This window comes from Hyaena hyaena, unplaced genomic scaffold (genome assembly GCF_003009895.1).
Source record: "Hyaena hyaena isolate Hyena2069 unplaced genomic scaffold, ASM300989v1 scaffold_5, whole genome shotgun sequence".
Lineage (NCBI taxonomy): Eukaryota > Metazoa > Chordata > Mammalia > Carnivora > Hyaenidae > Hyaena > Hyaena hyaena.
This window is the reverse complement of record NW_024080637.1, coordinates 8,649,975-8,667,422: the sequence shown is the minus strand read 5'-3', so window position 1 is coordinate 8,667,422 and position 17,448 is coordinate 8,649,975. Positions and strand designations below refer to the sequence as shown.

The 17,448-nt window shown below is 35.6% G+C and overlaps 1 protein-coding gene across 2 annotated transcripts in view; it reads right to left on the bottom strand.

Annotated features, from left to right (window-relative positions):
• NRDC (nardilysin convertase) overlaps window positions 1-17,448 on the bottom strand; it is a 118,394-nt gene that overhangs the window by 40,129 nt on the left and 60,817 nt on the right. For both annotated transcript variants that reach the window (XM_039238568.1, XM_039238577.1), the window contains one exon: window positions 4,609-4,682. In XM_039238568.1, the coding sequence (XP_039094499.1) occupies window positions 4,609-4,682 (74 nt within the window). The remainder of the gene's footprint in view (window positions 1-4,608; window positions 4,683-17,448) is intronic.

Sequence of the window (17,448 nt, the reverse complement as noted above, 5' to 3'; positions counted from 1 at the left end):
TGACAACAGGATGGTCATATAGGGCCTAAGGTGGTGACAAGTGAGCAAAATCCAAATAAAGTGAGAATGATGTCATAAGAAGTTTTGGGCAAGTTTTCCCGGTATGGAAATTATAAATTCAAAGGCTTTAAGACAAGAAATACCTTAATGAATTCAAAGGCAGCAAAGAGACCAATGGAGTGGTTTAATAATCACAAGAGCTTAGGATCAGTAGAAATTACAGTATGCTATGGTTAAGTGCTAAAACACATAGAGTATTTCAATATATACAAGGGCTGTCACTTAACCTAATTTTGTCTTATTTGTGGCAAGGGACAGGCTCAGGAAGGCTTTCCACAGAATGACTCAAGCTGAGAATTGAGGGACAAACTAGAGTCTTCTAGGGAATAGGAACGGAAGGAGAAATGGGAGTGTGCTAAACATTCTAAGGAGAAAAAACTTAGGAGATTATGGCACCTCTGAAAAACAGATACAGTTTTTTTGCTTTGTTTTTAATTTTTTTATGTTTATTTATTATTGAGACAGAGAGAAACAGAGCATGAATGGGGGAGGGGCAGAGAGAGAGGGAGAGACAGAATCCGAAGAAGGCTCCAGGCTCTGAGCTGTCAGCAGAGCCCGATGCGGGGGTCGAACCCACAAACCATGAGATCATGACCCGAGCCTAAGTCAGACGTTTAACTGACTGAGCCACCCAGGAACCCCCAGATACAGTTTTTGAAAAAAACTGAGGAACTGATTCTGGAACTTTGTGTTAATTACTTCACCTCTGTAAGCCTTGGGTTTCATTACATGTCAAATAAGGACAATGTGGAATTATAATCACTAATGTACATAATATGTGCTCAAAATGTCAGCTATTATCATTTATCATAGGAGTAGTGGCAAAGCATTGCAGATGTTTAATAAGAAGAGTGACATCAGATTTAGACTTTAGTAAATTCATTCTAGTAGTAAAAGTAGAGAATGGGTTGAAGGAAAGCAAAAGAAGAGACAAGAAAACTGATTAGGGGACATCACTGTTATATTTGCTTATGAGAGTAGAAAGAGGTGACAGTAGGGAAAGGAAGAAACAAAAGTAAACATATTCAAAATACTTTAGTTATAAATCATGAAAGTCTAAATCAACAATGAGACAGTAAAATATATATAGAGCTTCAACAAGTAAATAATAAAAAAAATGAAGATATGGCTACAACATGAGAAAAACAATTCCATTATTAAGTGTGGTAGATTGAATAATAGCTCCCAAAGATGTACACACCCTAATCTCTAAAACCTGTGAATATGTTACTTTACATGGCCAAAGGAACTTGGTGGGTATGAATTAAATTAAGGATCCTGAGAAGGAGAGGTCATCCTGGATTATCTGGGTCCCAATATAATCCTAAGGGTACTTAGAAAGGCAAGAGGTTCCAAGTCAGAGAAAAGATCTAAGGACAGAAGCAGACTTCAGAGAGGAGAGAAGATTTTATTCTGATGACTGTTAATATAGAGAAAGGAACCATAGCCTAGGGATGTAGATGATAACCAGAAAGTGGAAAAGGGTAGGAAACAGCTTCTCTCTTAGAGCCTCCTAAAGGAATGCAGCCTTAAGGAAATAATTTAGACTTCTGACCTCCAAACATTTAAGAAAACAAATTTGTGCTATTTTGAGCCACCAAGTTTCTTGTCATTTGTTCAGTGGCAAAAGGAAGCTAACAGACATATAAACATATCCACAAAAACTCTCTCCACAACTGATAAAAATAGAGTACAAATATCTGAACATTTAGAGAACATATTCTGCTATGTGATTAGGTTAAAAGGGCCATATCCTCAATAACAATCACTAAGACATATTCTGTAGGAAATTACAATTATTTCTGTGAGAGCATGAACTATTACTAAAATAAAAAACTAATCACTAAGAACATTTTTTTCTCTACAATCTTTTAGCAATAAATTAATCCCATTTTAAAACCTACCCTATAGACACCGACATGAGTTTCTGTTATCAAATGTAAAACTGTAAAACACTAAACAAACCTATCTGCAATGAGTAAATAAGTGCTTATAAATATAAGTGCATAACCACGCCTTTGAAAGATTAGGCCAAAAACAGATTGTCAATGCGAGCACAGTGATAAGAGCAATGAAGTTAGATCTACATAATAAATTAAAAACCCAGAATCTTTTTGTAAGCAGGTGGAAAGGAATTTTTTAAAAAGAAAAATGAGAAGAAGAATCTGCCAGGAAAGTTGAACCTCCCTTCAACTCTTGTTACATGGAATGGGCCATCCAAGCAAGCAGGCAACTGAAAACATGCAAATGAGTTAAGAATCACAGAAGAAAGACTATCACAAATGAATAGAAGAAAATAACACCAGATTATTGAGTTTTCAAAACTGGTTAATGAATACTAAAGTTATTACACTGGTTACAACTTAAAAGCAACCTCATCTCCTTGATCTCAAGTAAACCCTTCAGACTTAGAAGGTTAAGTGACTAATGACATATACCTAGCTATTTGTATCAGGTCACAAACTGAAGTAGGTCTCCTGTCATCAAAAATAAATGAACAAAACAAAAACCCAAAGCTTTTACTTAAGTTCATTTTACACCAAAACTACATTTTACACCAAAACTACTTAGTGCATGTGTGTGTATGTACATATATCACATGTATATGTCCATATATATATATTTCTGCATAATATTTCAAAATAAAATATATTCTGACATAAACTTATAAAACCAAATTAAAGATTGTGTAAATAGTAACAATTCAACCAATCTAGAAACTGTATGAAGAAAAACATACTTCAAAGTACTTCAGAGGATAGTTCCTAGATCTCAAAAAGTAGTAAAAGAGTTTTCCCTGGTTATTTGATTTATCATCCACTCAACAAATACTTACCTGGGCCTATGATAAAAGAAACAGTGTAGTAGGCAGATAACAAAAGTGAAGAAAATACATCCTTGATTGTAAGGAGCTACAAGAGCTAGAAGGAATACAGTTCTATCTCACCCTCTTTTACAAGTAAGTTGAGGGCCACGGTCAGTTAAATTTCTGTAAGTAAAACACAAATCTGCTGACTTTAAACAGATGGCTCTTTCTACCTATTGTTTACTCTTTTATTTTTTTTTTTTAACATTTATCCATTTTTGAGAGACAGAGAGAAATAGAACATGAGCAGGGGAGGGGCAGGGAGAGAAGGAGACACAGAATCCAAGCAGGCTCCAGGCTCCAAGCTGTCAGCACAGAGCCCAACAAAGGGCTCGAACCCACAAACTGCGAGATCATGACCTGAGTGAGCTGAAGTCGGACGACTAACCAACTGAGCCACCCAGGTGCCCCTATAGTTTACTCCTCTTAATGAATGCAGTAAGTCATTATTACAATTCAACAATGAATCAAGACAAAGAAAAGAAACAAGAACAGAAACCTGCCTCTTAGGTTGTTGCAAGACAAGTCTAACCTGAATGAACTCAAAGTCCCCTCAAGTCTAGTATTATTTGTTTCCAATGCTAAAATAAGGCAAGCAAGGCTATTCTCTAGTGGTGCTATTTATCAGTACTTTGTAATTAAGGGATTATATTTACAGCACAGCTCTATAATGAAGCCTCACCCTATACAAGTACAGTTTTCCCTTATGGTCTTCATTCTTTAAATCCTAAAGGCAAGAAAAACTGTCAAACAAAATTAAATGCATTTCCTACTCAAAGATTTAGTTTATTCATCCATAAATATTTATGTTTTCAGAACTACCAAAATTCAAGCCATAGACTTAACAAAGGATAAACCATTTATTTGTTAGTTTATTTTGAAGGGAGGAGGGGTAGAGGAAAGGGAAAGAGAAACTCTTAAGGAGGTTCCATACCCTAAGTGCAGAGCCCAACATGAGGCTCAATCTTAACGACCATGAAATCATGACATGAACTGAAATGAAATCAAGAGTCAGACAGCTATTGGACTAAGCCACCCAGGCATCACCACAATAAGCTATTTAAGTATCAGAATGTTACTTAAAGCCTCAGAGAAAACGTCTCTTCATGTTACTTAAAGCCTCAGAGAAAACGTCTCTTCATGCACAAAGAAAAGTTAACCCGGTATTAACTTTAAGAATCAGGCTACCATCCTGGGACACCTGGGTGGCTCAGTCAGCTGGGTGTCTGACTTTAGCTCAGGCCATGATCTTGCAGTTTGTGGGTTTGAGCCCTGCATCGGGCTCTGTGCTGACCACTCGGAACCCGGAGCCTACTTCAGATTCTGTGTCTCCCTCTCTCTCCACCCCTCTTCTGGTCACGCAGTCTCTATCTCTCAAAAATAAATATTTATTTTAAAAAATTAAAAAAAAAAAAAAGAATTAGGCTACCATCCTCCAAAAGATTAGTCACTATGGTAAAACCCTCAAAAAATTGACTGAAAAACAATATAACCTGTCATTGTTTTTGATTTCAAATCTACAATGAATTACATTTTTAATGGTTCAAGAATAAATGACACATTTATTTCAATTTTGTCCTTTATGACAAAAGGATAAAATATTCCAGTGATAATATTGATAAATGTGCTAAATAACTAGTCAATGCAAGAAGCAGTCTTAAGATATAAAGCACTTCTCTTACCACTATCAACAGCTTCAACTTCCCGGTCAATTGCATCTCTGATCATTAGTGGATGGATGAAAAATTGAGCCCATCTGAAAAACAAAACAAAACAAAACAAAAAAACAAACTATCATTTGTTTTTGTTCAGAAAAATCTCAGCTGTTCATCTTTTTTTTTATTAAGAAATTTACTAAGTTGGAAATTTAGTTCATAATCATGATATGTAAAATCTAAACAATATTCTGCATTTCCATATTTTAAAGTCTACAAACTACCTTTTTTTTAAATTACGATTTATAACACCCATACAGAAAAGTTCATAAAACATGAACATAAAGTCGGCCGCTTAACTGACTTAGCCACCCAGGCACCCCTTACCTATTTTTTAATAGATATCCATGATGGTATATGCAGCTGTGGTACACTTATTTTCACTGTCGTAGGATATTCCACCGTGTGAAGTTATTCATCCAAGCTATTGCAAATGGACATTTGGGCTGGTTCCAGGTTTAGACTATTACAATCAATGCTATCATAAATTCTTACAAATGTATAATGGGCACATCTGCACAAGTTTGTCTAGGTATAAATCTAGGAAAGAACTCCTAAGTAACAGCATATGCATGCATATGTTCAACATCACTAAATAAAACCAAAATTTTCACTAGCAGTTCCAATTCCTCCATTCCTCCAAAACCTCACCCTCACCTGGTATCAGACTTTAAAATTTACTATAACTTTCAAGAGTACAGTTAAATCTCATACTGGCTTTAATTTACATTTTCCTGACTCCTAATGAGACGGAATATCATTTCATATATTTATTAATCATTTGAATTTTTTCTTTTGTAAAATACTTAAAAGCTTTTTTCTATTACATTGTATTTTTTATTGATTCTAATATATACTTACCCATTTTATATATTTAATTATTTTACATATAATTATATATATAACCTAATAATTAAAAATTAATGACAGTTATTTTTAACTTTTTTAAAATTAAAGTTTATTTAAGGGGAGAGCAGGGACAGAGAAAGAGAGGGAAAGAGAATCCCAAGCAGGATCAATGCTGTCAGCATAGAGCCCCATGTGGGGTTTCAACTCACACTATGAATCATGACCTGAGCTGACATCAAAGAGACACAACCAACTGAGCCACCCAGGTGTCCCAACAGTTATTTTAAATATAAGTCCTTGGTTTTGTGTGTTGCAAATATATCCTTCTACTTTATACTTGCTTTTTCCACACTCGTTATGGTATCTTTTGATGAACATAATATAGTATCATTTTTCCATATTTTTTGTGCTTTCTGTATCTTGTTTGATAATTCTTACTGAGGCTAAAGTTATACTCAACTCTAAAACTTTTAGTTGTACTTTTTACTCTTTGGTCTATAATCCACCTGGAATTGACTTTTTGTGTATGTTGAGAAGAAGTCAATTTTATAGAAGCCAAATTATATTGTATCATTTCTTTAAAAAGCTCTTTCATCACTGCTACACAGTGCCCCTAACAAAAAACAAGTGTCTACATATGTGCTGGTCTGTTTCTAGGATTTCTACTCTGTTCCATTGGTCTCTTTGCTTAGCCCTTTAATACCATAATGTCATAATTACAAAACAAATCTTAGTATCTGTAAGTCCTGCTAACCTGCTATTTTTCCTATGCAAAAATAATTAGCCCTCTACCTTTCCTTATAATTTTTTTTTAATTTTTTAACGTTTCTTTATTTATTTCTGAGAGACAGAGAGACAGCGTGAGAAGGGGAGGGTCAGAGAAAGAGGGAGACACAGAATCCGAAACAGGCTCCAGGCTCTGAGCTAGCAGTCAGCACAGAGCCCCATGGGGGGCTCAAACCCACGAACTGTGAGATCATGACTTGAGCCGAAGTCGGACGCTCAACCGACTGAGCCACACAGGCGACCCTCCTTATAAATTTTAGACTTAGTTTTGCTATTTAAAACTATATAAATCTTCTGAGATCTTGGGTGCAATATCACTGAATCTGTACAATAACCAAGGAAAACAGATATCACTAAAAATAAATAAGGTTTCAAATCCATAAACAGAAATGATCACAACCTACAACTGTCTTGTATCTGACTGCAACTTGAAAGTTTTCAAGGTTTTACCATTAGATATATTTAAATATCTTGGTTTAAAATAATCAAATATCATCTTGAGAAAGTTGACTTATACTCTGTTGGCTAAGAACATCTTGATGACCAGATACTGAATTTCATCACATAATTTTTTCTACATACATTTTTTTCCCTCAATCTGACAATGTGATGAACTGCATTAATTGATATTCTCATGTTAACCCTACCTCATAATTTCCAACCCAACTCAGTACTATTGTATCATCCTTATTGCTATTTGTATATGAGTCTGGTCTACAAATTTTTTATATTATACTTTCTTATGTCAATAGGTCATTCTATCTTCATAAATGAGGGAGGAACTATTTATTCCTTCAATTTTTTGTAGAACCCTAAACCTAAAAGTTTATTTTTGAAGTTTTTTTTCATTAGATTCATCTTTGTTATAAGATTATTCAAACTTAATAAAAAGCTTTTTAAATGTTTATTTTTGAGAGAAAAAGACAGAGCGCAAGTGGGGGAGGGACAGAGAGAGAGAAAGACTGAGACACAGAATCCAAAGCAGGCTCCAGGCTCTGAGCTGTCAGCCCAGAGCCCAACAAAGGGCTTGAACCCACGAGCTGTGAGATCATGACCTGAGCCAAAGTCAGACACTTAACTTACAGAGCCCAGGGACCCCAGATTATTCAAACTTTTTAATTATAATTTATCTTGTGTGGGTCTGATAAACTGTATGTCTAAGAATTATGCACTCAGTTGTTTTCACTTACTGGCATAGGTATTCAAAATATCTTATTATATTTTCAATATCTGAAAGATCTAAGTTATATTCTTTTTCATTCTTGACATAGGCACGTTACTCTTTTTTTCCCTTGACCAGTCTCATGAAAAGCTTCTCTATTTCATCAGTTTTTTCAAAGAACTCACATCTAATTTTCTTGAAACTGTTTCTACTGAGAAATAATTCACATACTGCAAAAATTTCCCTTTTAAAGTGTACAACTGGGCACCTAGGTGGCTCAGTTGGTTAAACGTCAAACTTCAGCTCAGGTCATGACCTCACAGTTCACGAATTCAAGCCCCATGTCGGCTCTGTGCTGACAGCTCAGAGCCTGGAACCTGCTTCAGACTGTTTCCCCCTCTCTCTGCCCCTCCCCCACTCACTCACACTCATGCTCTTCCTCAAAAATAAAAATTAAAAATTAAGTACACAATTGAACAGATTTACTACATTCACAGGATTGTGAAAACATTAACAATTGTCTAATTTCAGAAAATTTCACTACCTGCTAAATAAATTCTATACCCATTAACAATCTTTTCCTTTCCCTATGCTCCTAGCCCCTGGCAACCACTCTTCTACTTTTGGTCTCTATGAAATTTCAGTCTATTCTGGATATTCATTATAAATGATATCATACATTATGGGATCTTTTGTGTCTGGCCTCTTTTATTTAGCATAATGTTTTCAAAATTCATTCATGTTGTAGTATGTATCAGGACTTCATTCCTTTCTTCTTCCTAAATAATATTCCGTTATATGGCTATTCCACCTTTTGTTTATTCATCAGTTGATGGACATTTGGGTTATTTCCATTTCAACCTATTATGAATATAAGTCCTGCTATAAATATTTATGTACAAGTTTTTGTTTAGACATGTTTTTTTTTTTTTGTTTTTTTTTTTAAATCTATTTCTGAGAGAGAGAGAGAGACAGCGTGAGCAGGGGAGGGTCAGAGAGAGAGGGAGACACAGAATCTGAAACAGGCTCCAGGCTCCAGCACAGAGCCCGACGCGGGGCTCGAATCCACGAACTGTGTGATCATGACCTGAGCCAAAGTCAGACGCTTAACTGACTGAGCCACCCAGGCGCCCCAAGTGTAAACATGTCTTTAATTCTCTAGGTTACATACTAAGTATGGAAATATTGGGACATTTGATAAGTTTGTTTAACTTTTTGAAGAAGCACTAAACTGTTTTCCAACACAGGTGCACCAACAGCAATGTATGGAGGTCCCAATTTCTGAAATACTCACTACGAATTGTTATTGTTCTTTTTGAAATGGTAGTTCACTGTGGTTTTGATTTTCATTTCCCTAGTGACTACTGATGTTGAGCATCTTTTCATGTGCTTATTAGCCATCTGTGTGTCCTCTCTGGAGAAATATCTACTCAAATCTTTTGCCCATTTTTAAATTGGATTATTTGTCTTTTTCTTGTTGAGCTGTAACAGTTCTATATATATTCTGGATATCAGTCCTTTATCAGTTACATGATTTGCAAGTAATTTCTTCCATGTTGTTCATTGTCTTTTCACTTTCAACATGGGAAACTTTAAAGCAAAAATGTTTTTAATTTTAATGAAGTCTAACTTTCTTCCTTTATTTTTTCCTTTATTATTTCTACTTTTGGTGTCATATCTGAAAAACTATTGTCAAGTCCAAGGTCACAACATTTATGTCTGTGTTTTCTTCAGAGTTTGTAATTTTTGCTTTTACATTTAAGTCTGTGACTCAATTTGTTTATGTCTGTATCCAGGTGTCCCAGTACCATTTGTTGAAAACCTACTAGTTGCCATTGAAAATAGGATTCTCGGCACCCTTGCAACTAATCATAAATGTAATGGTTTATTTCTGGAGTTTCAATGCTATTTCACTGATCTATTCTTTATGTCAGTACCATATTGGTTTGATCACTGTACCTGTCAGTAAGTTTTGAATTTGAGAATATGAGTCCTTCAACTTTTGTTCTCTTTCAAGATAATTTTTGCTATTCTTGGTACTTCTTTTCCATATGAATTTGAGGATAAGCTCATTACACTGGGTGTTATATGTAAACAAACTTGACAATAAACTATTTAGATAAATAAATAAATTTTTAAAAATAAGGACAAAAAGGATAAGCTCATTAATGTCTTCAAATAAGGTAGCTGAAATTTTGATAAAAAGTAAATGGACTCTGTAAACCAATTTGGGAATTATTGCCATCTTAACATATAAAGTCTTACAATCTATAAATATGAGATGTCTTGGGGCGCCTGGGTGGCTCAGTCGGTTGAGCGTCCAACGACTTCGGCTCAGGCCATGATCTGGCAGTTCGTGGGTTTGATCCCTGCACGGGCTCTATGCAGCCAGCTCAGAGCCTGAAGCCTGCTTCGGATTCTGTGTCTCCCTCTCTCTCTGACCCTCCCCTGCTTACACTGCCTCTCTCTCTCTCTCTCTCTCAGAAATAAATAAAAACATTTAAAAAAATATATGAGATGTCTTTTCTGTAATTTAGGTCTTCTTTATTTCTTTAATTTCTTTGTGGCTTTCCACATACAACTCTTATGCTTCCTTTGTTAAAATTATTCCTAAGTATTTTATTTCTTTGGATGTTATGGTCAAAGGAATTTTTTCCTTTAATTTCATTTTTAGATTTTTCATTGTTAGTGTATAGAAATTCAATTGATTTTTGTACACTGATCTTCTATCCAGCAACCTTGCTAAACTCAATATTAGCTCCAACGGTTCTGTGAAATTTGTATTATCTATAAACAGCAAGTTCTCATTATGTGTGTAGTTACGGTATCTAAAGTTGCCATGAGTGCTGAGTTAGCAAATAGTGAACCACTATCCTTGAGGAAAATATGTGTACACACATACACACACACACACACACTAATCTGAAATCCTAAATCCTTAAGTCCTATCTCATCCTAGTAGATTCTTGTTTTAATTCAGGAAAGAGAGAATGAGGTTCAGATGTGTTAAGTAACTCACTTAAAGTTACCTCACTAATGGGTGCCACAGATATAATTTAAACTCCAAAAAATTGGCTCTGGAGCCAGACATTCTTTCCCTAGTGTGTCCATCCCCTGGTCACATCTCTATATGAAAGCTAAAACAAACAGGTCGAGTGTTGCCTTGTTCAATCTCAGCAAAAAATATGTCCGGCAACTAAAAATTTTCACTATTTTCAAAATTTTTTACATATCCATGAAGTATGTATAAGTATGTAAATTCTCCCCAATGAGAATCAACTGTACAAGATTATGTCATCTGCAAAGAGAGACAGCTTTACTTCTTTTCCAATATGCATGCTTTTATTTCATTTTCTTGTCTAATTGCCCTAGCTAACACCTCCCTACAACATTGAGCGGAAGTGGTAGCTGACATCTTGATCCTGATATTCAGAGAAAATCTTTAAACCTTTCAACATTAAGTATGATGTGAGTTGTGAATTACTCATAAATATTCCTTATGAGATCAAAAAAGTTCCCTTTTATTCCTAGTTTATGAAATATTTTATCAAGAAAGAATGCTTGATTTTGTCTAATGCTTCTTCTATTTACATGGAGACTATATAGTCAGATGTATTTTTTCTTCTATAAATATAGCATATTATATTGATGTATTTTTTGTATGTACATTTGATTGACTTTGTAACCTTGCATTCCTGAGATAAATCGCACCCGATCACATGGCGTATAATCCTTTACATATTTTGCTGGATATAATTTCACAGTGTTTTGTTGAGGATTGGAATCAGAAAGAATGAGAAAATTTGAACAGACCAGTTACCAGCAATGAAATGGAATCAGCAATCAAAAAGCTCACACAAACAAAAGTCCAGGACCAGACTGCTTCACAGATAAATGCTATCAAACATTTAAAGAAGAGTTAATACCTACTCTTCTCAAATGATTCCAAAAAATAGAAGAGGAAGGAAATCTTCCAAAACCATTCTGTGAGGCCAGCATTACTCTGACTCAAAACCACCAAATAAGACACTACAAAAAAAGAGAACTACAAGCCAACATCTCTGATGAACAAAGACTCAAAACTCCTCAACAAAATAATAACAAACCAAATCCAACAATACACTAAAAGTATCATTCATGAGACACCTGGGTGGCTCAGTCAATTAAGCATCTGACTTTGGCTCAGGTCATAATCTCACGGTGTTGGGTTCCATGCCAACAGCTCAGAACCTGAAGCCTGCTTCTGATTCTTTGTCTCCTTCTCTCTCTGCCCCTCCCCTGCTTGCACTGTGTCTCTGTCTCTCTGTTTCTCAAAAATAAATAAATGTTAAAAAAAAAAAAAAAGGAAGGAAAAATAATCATTCATCACAATCAAGTGGGATTTATTCCTGAGATGCAAAAGTGGTTCAATATCTGCAAATCAATCAATGGGATACATCACATCAACATGAGAAAGAATAAAAATCACATGATCATTTTAACAGATATAGAAAAATCATCTGACAAAGAACAAAACCCATTCATGACAAAAACCCTCCAACAAAGTAGGTTGGAGGGAATATACCTCAACATATTAAAGGCCATATTTGAAAAACCCACAGATAACATCATACATAGTGGAGAAAAACTGAAAGCTTTCCCACTAAAGTCAGGACAAGACAAGGAGATCCACTTTCACCACTTTTATTCAACACAGTACTAGAAGTCCTAGCCACAGTTAGACAATGAAAAAAAATAAAAGACTTCCAATATTTGCACATAATACTCAAAACTCAAAAGACTCCACCAAAAAATTCCTAAAACTGATAAATGAATTAAATAAGGTTGCAGGATACAAAAATCAACATATAGCAAACTGTGTTGCATTTCTATACACTAATAATTAAGCACCAGAAAGAGAAATTAAGAAAACAATCCCACTTACAACCGTATCAAAAATAAAATACCTAGGAAAAATTTTTAAAAAGGAGGTAAAAGACCTGTACTCTGAAAAATGTAAAACATGGATGAAAGAAATTAAAGTTGACAGGGACGCCTGGGTGGCTCAGTTGGTTAAGTATCTGGCTTTGGCTCAGGTCATGACCTGGTAGTTTGGGCTCTCTGCTGTCAGCAGGAGCCTGTTTCAGATCCTCTGTCCCCCACTTTCTCTGCCCCTCCCTCTCTCACTTAAAAATAAACAAACATTAAAAAATTTTTTATTAAGAAATTAAAGATGACACAAATAGAAAAATATTCCCCGCTCATGCACTGGAAGGACAAATATTGTTAAAATGTCCATACTACCCAAAGCAATCTATGGATTTGATGCAATCCTTATCAAAGTACCAACAGCATTTTTCACAGAACAAGAAAAAATAATTGTGAAATTTTTATGAATCCTGAAATCTTTATGAATCCTGAATTTGGGGTTCCACAGAAGACCTCAAATAGCCAACTCAAGCTTGAAAAAGAAAAACAAAGCTGTATCACAATGCCAGATATCAAGATATACTACAAAGCTGTAATAGTCAAAACAGTATGGTACTGGCACAAAAACAGACACATAGATCACTGGAAAAGAACAGAGAGCCACAAATAAACCCATGATTATAGGATCAATTAATCTTTGACAAGGGAGGCAAGAATATGCAATAGGGAAAAGATACTCTCTTTAACAAATGGTGCTGGGAAAACTGGACAGCTACATGCGAAATAATGAAACTGGTCTACTTTCTTAAACCATACATAAAAATAAACCCAAAATGGATTAAGGACTTAAATGTGAGACCTGCAACAATAAAAATCCTAGAAGAAAACAAAATCAGTAATTTCTCTGACATTGGCTGTATAAACTTTTTTTAGAAATGTGTCCTTAGGCAAGGACCAAAAATAAACTACTGAGACTATACTGGAGTAAAAAGCTTCTGCACAAAGAAGGAAACAACACAAAACTAAAAGACAACCTACTGAAATGGAAAAGGTATCTGCAAATGACATATCCAATGAAGGGTTAGTATCTAAAATATATAAAGAACCTATCTAAACACATACACACACACACAAACACACACACACACACATAATCCAATTAAAAAATGGACAGAAGACATGAACAGACATTTCTCCAAAGGAAATACACAGATGGCCAACAGACACATGAAAACATGCTCAATCAATATCACTCAGCACCAGGGAAATGCAAATCAAAACCACAATGGGATATCACCTCATTATAAGGAATAGCTAAAATCAAAAATACAAGAAACAAGTGTTGATGAGGATATGGGAAAAAAGGAACCCTCATGCAATATTGGTGGGAACGCAAACTGGTGACACCACTATAGAAAACAGTATCAAGGTTCCTCAAAAAACTGAATACAGAATTACCATATGATCTAGCAATTGCACTATTTACCCAAAGATAAGGAAAACACTAATTTAAAAGGCTATATGTACCCCTATGTTAATAGCAACATTATTTACAACAGCCAAATTCTGGAAACAGAACAAGTGTCCATCACTGATGAATGGATAAAGAAGATGTGGTATATGTGTATGGGTGTTGACACACACAAATAATAACAGTAATAATACTCAGCCACATAAACGAATGAAATCTTGCCATTTGCAACAGTATGACTGGATGCAGAGTATAATGCTAAGCAAAATAAGTCAGAAAAAAATGCCATATGATTTGACTCATATTTGGAATTTAAGAAACAAAGGAAACAAAAGAGACAAACCAAAAAACAGTCTCTTTACTACAGAGAACAAACAGATGATCACCAGAAGGTACGTAGGTGGGGGAATGGGTGAAATAGGTAAAGGGGATTGTGAGTACACTTATCTTGATCAGCAGTGAGTAATGCACAAAACTGCTGAATCACTATATCGTACACCTGAAAATAATGTTAACATTGTATGTTAACTATACTAAAAATTTTTAAACAGAATTCTTGGTTTATAATCTTTCAGCAGTTTTAACACATCATACCATTGCCTTCTTGCCCCCATGGTTCCAATGGGAAATCAGCTGTTTACTTTATTTAGATTACTTTGTATAAGAGCTGCTCCTGCGGACCCTGGGTGGCTCAGTACTTAAGTGTCTGACTTCAGCTCAGGTCATGATCTCATGGTTTGTGGGTTTGAACCCCATTTTGGGCTCTGTGTTGACAGCTCAGAGCCGGAGCCTGCTCTCTCTGCCCCTCCCCAAGTCACAATCTCTCTCTCTCTAAACAGTAAAAAAAATTTTTAAGGAAAAAAAGAGTTGCTCCTCACTATGAAGTTTCAAGATTCCCTTTATATTTAGTTTTCAAAAGGTTAACTATAATGTGAACTTCTTAAATGTATGGATTCTTTTATCAAATTTGGGAAGACTTTGGCTATTACATCTCCACAAGTTCTACCTCATTCTACCTTTCTTTTGGAACTCCCATAATACATGTGTTAATATGATTAAGAGTATCCACAGATCTCTGAGATTTTGTTTATTTTTGTTTTTTTCTTTGTGTTCCTCAGACTGGATAATTCCATTTGAAGTGTCTCCAAGTTCACGGATTCTTTCCTCTGTTAGTTCAAATCTGCTGTGAGCCCCTCTAGTCAATTTTTCTTTCCAGCTATATTTTTCAACCCCAGAATTTCTATTTGGTTCTTTTTGATAATTTGTATCTCTTTATTAATATTCACTATTTAGTGAGACATCATTCTCATACTTTAATTCTTAGAGTTTTCTTTAATTCTTTGAACATATTTAAAAGAGCTGACTTAAAGTCTTTTCCTAGGAAGTCTAAAATCTGGGCTTTCTCAGAGACAGGTTATTTTATTTATTTACTTATTTATTTACTTACTTATTTATTGAGAGAGACAGACAGAGAGACAGACAGAGAGACAGAGACAGAGAGAGATGGAGCACAAGTGAGGGAGGGGCAGATAGGATAGAGAGGGAGACACAGAAGCAGAAGCAGACAGAGAGACAGAGAGAGAGACAGAGAGAGATGGAGAGCAAGTGAGGAAGGGGCAGATAGGATAGAGAGGGAGACACAGAAGCAGAAGCAGACTCCAGGCTCTGAGCTGTTGGCACAGAGCCCAATGCAGGACTTGGCTCAAGAACCATGAGATCATGACTTGACACAAAGTCAGATGCTTAACTAACTAAGCCAACCGGGTGCCCCAGGTTATTTTTTTTTTTAATGTTTATTTATTTTTTAGAGAGATAGAGAATTCCAAGCAGGTTCCATGCTGTCACCCAGACGTGGGGTTCAAACTCACAAATCATGAGATCATGAGACCTGAGCTGAAATCAGAAATTGGACGCCCCATGAGAGGTAGTTTCAGTTGACTGTTTTTCCTGTGTATGGGACATACTTCACATCCCACATACTTTCTTCTGAAAATAACATTTTAAATAATACTATGTGATAATTCTGGAATTAAGATTTTTGTCAGAGTTTGCTGTTACTGCTATTGTTAAGCCACGAATTTACTTAGTGACTTTCTTAACTAATTCTGTAAAGTTTGTATTCTTTGATTAAGTGTAACCATGGTGGTTGGCTTAATGGTACTCTCCAGTTGCAAAGAGATTTTCTTAAATATCTAGAATCAGCAAAATCTCCCAGCCTTGGCAAAGGGCTCTGTGTGTATATTGGAGCATGTCTTCAGTTAGTTTAAAACTCTGCTTTAGCCATCATGTCCTTCTTGTGCAGACACTCAAGGTCAGCCACCGTGACAGCTTAAGGCATTCTCAGGTCTTTCTTGAGCATGCATACAGCCCTGGACAAGATAGCTATATGCATGTACATGGCTTTCAAGATTCCCGGGAATAATATTCCAGCTTTTCAAAACCTCTTCGGGCATCTCATTTTTCAATTTTTCCTTTTAAGTTTTTTCCATAGCCCCTTTGTTTGCTCCAACACTTATCTACTGCCCCAGGCAGTCACAAAATTAAGTAACTGCCTGTAAAAACTTTGAACAAATTTCTACAGAGGAAAAAATTGTTATAATGGGTGAGCTCCCTGTCAGGTCAAACACAGAAAAGTCTTGTGAATGGTGGTTCCCAGGGAACTGCAAGATAGATGAAATAATGACACTTCTCCAGAATGATGTTATTACAAAGCTCCAAATCCACCCAGTCCCCTCCTATGGCAGCTAGATTGCTGGGTTTTTTACTGTGATTGTCGGAACTCTTGTTTTTCAGGGCTACTGTGGAGTTAGGTAGAAGGAGACAGAAATAGAGCAAGTTAAAATACTGTAAATCTCACTCTCCTCATTATGATTCAGGTAGTTGCTTCAATAAATACTCCTTGGATTGTTGCAAACTTTGGTTATTTTCAGAGTTCTTCAGAAATTGATTTCAACAAGTTTTGGCAGTGTTCTAACTGCTTTTATACAGAAGCATTTCAGAGGTCATTTTACTGCACCATTCCTGGTGATGTCCCTTTGCTTTATATTTTATTAATTTGTTATTTTTATCATTCCCTTCTACTTTTCTTTGGGCATATTTTGCTGGTCTTATTAAAACTTCCTGAGATTGATTACCTCATAAATGTTAAGCATTCTTCTCTTCTAACACATGCAGTTAAGATTATACATTTTCCTTGGGGCACCTGGGTGGCTCAGTAAGTTAAGCGTCTGACTTTGGCTCAGGTCATGAACTCAAGGTTCATGGCTTCAAGCCCCACATCAGGGTCTGTGCTGACAGCTCAGCGCCTGAAGTCTGCTTCGGATTCCATGTCTCCCTCTCTCTCTGCCCCTCCCCTGTTCGCTCTCTCTCTCTCAAAAATAAACAAACATCAAAAAAAAATTAATTCTATCTTTAAAAAAAAAACAAGATTATACATTTTCCTCGAAGTACAACTCTACCTGCATCTCACATTTACTTTGTTTCTATTACAATTCAGTTCAAAATATCTTCTAATTTCAGACATGCTTTCCTCTCTTATCCTGGTGTTTCATATTAGTAATTTAATTTCCAAACATAAATGAAGGTTCTAGTTGTCTTTCTGCTACTGATTTCTAGCTGAATTTTAACTGTG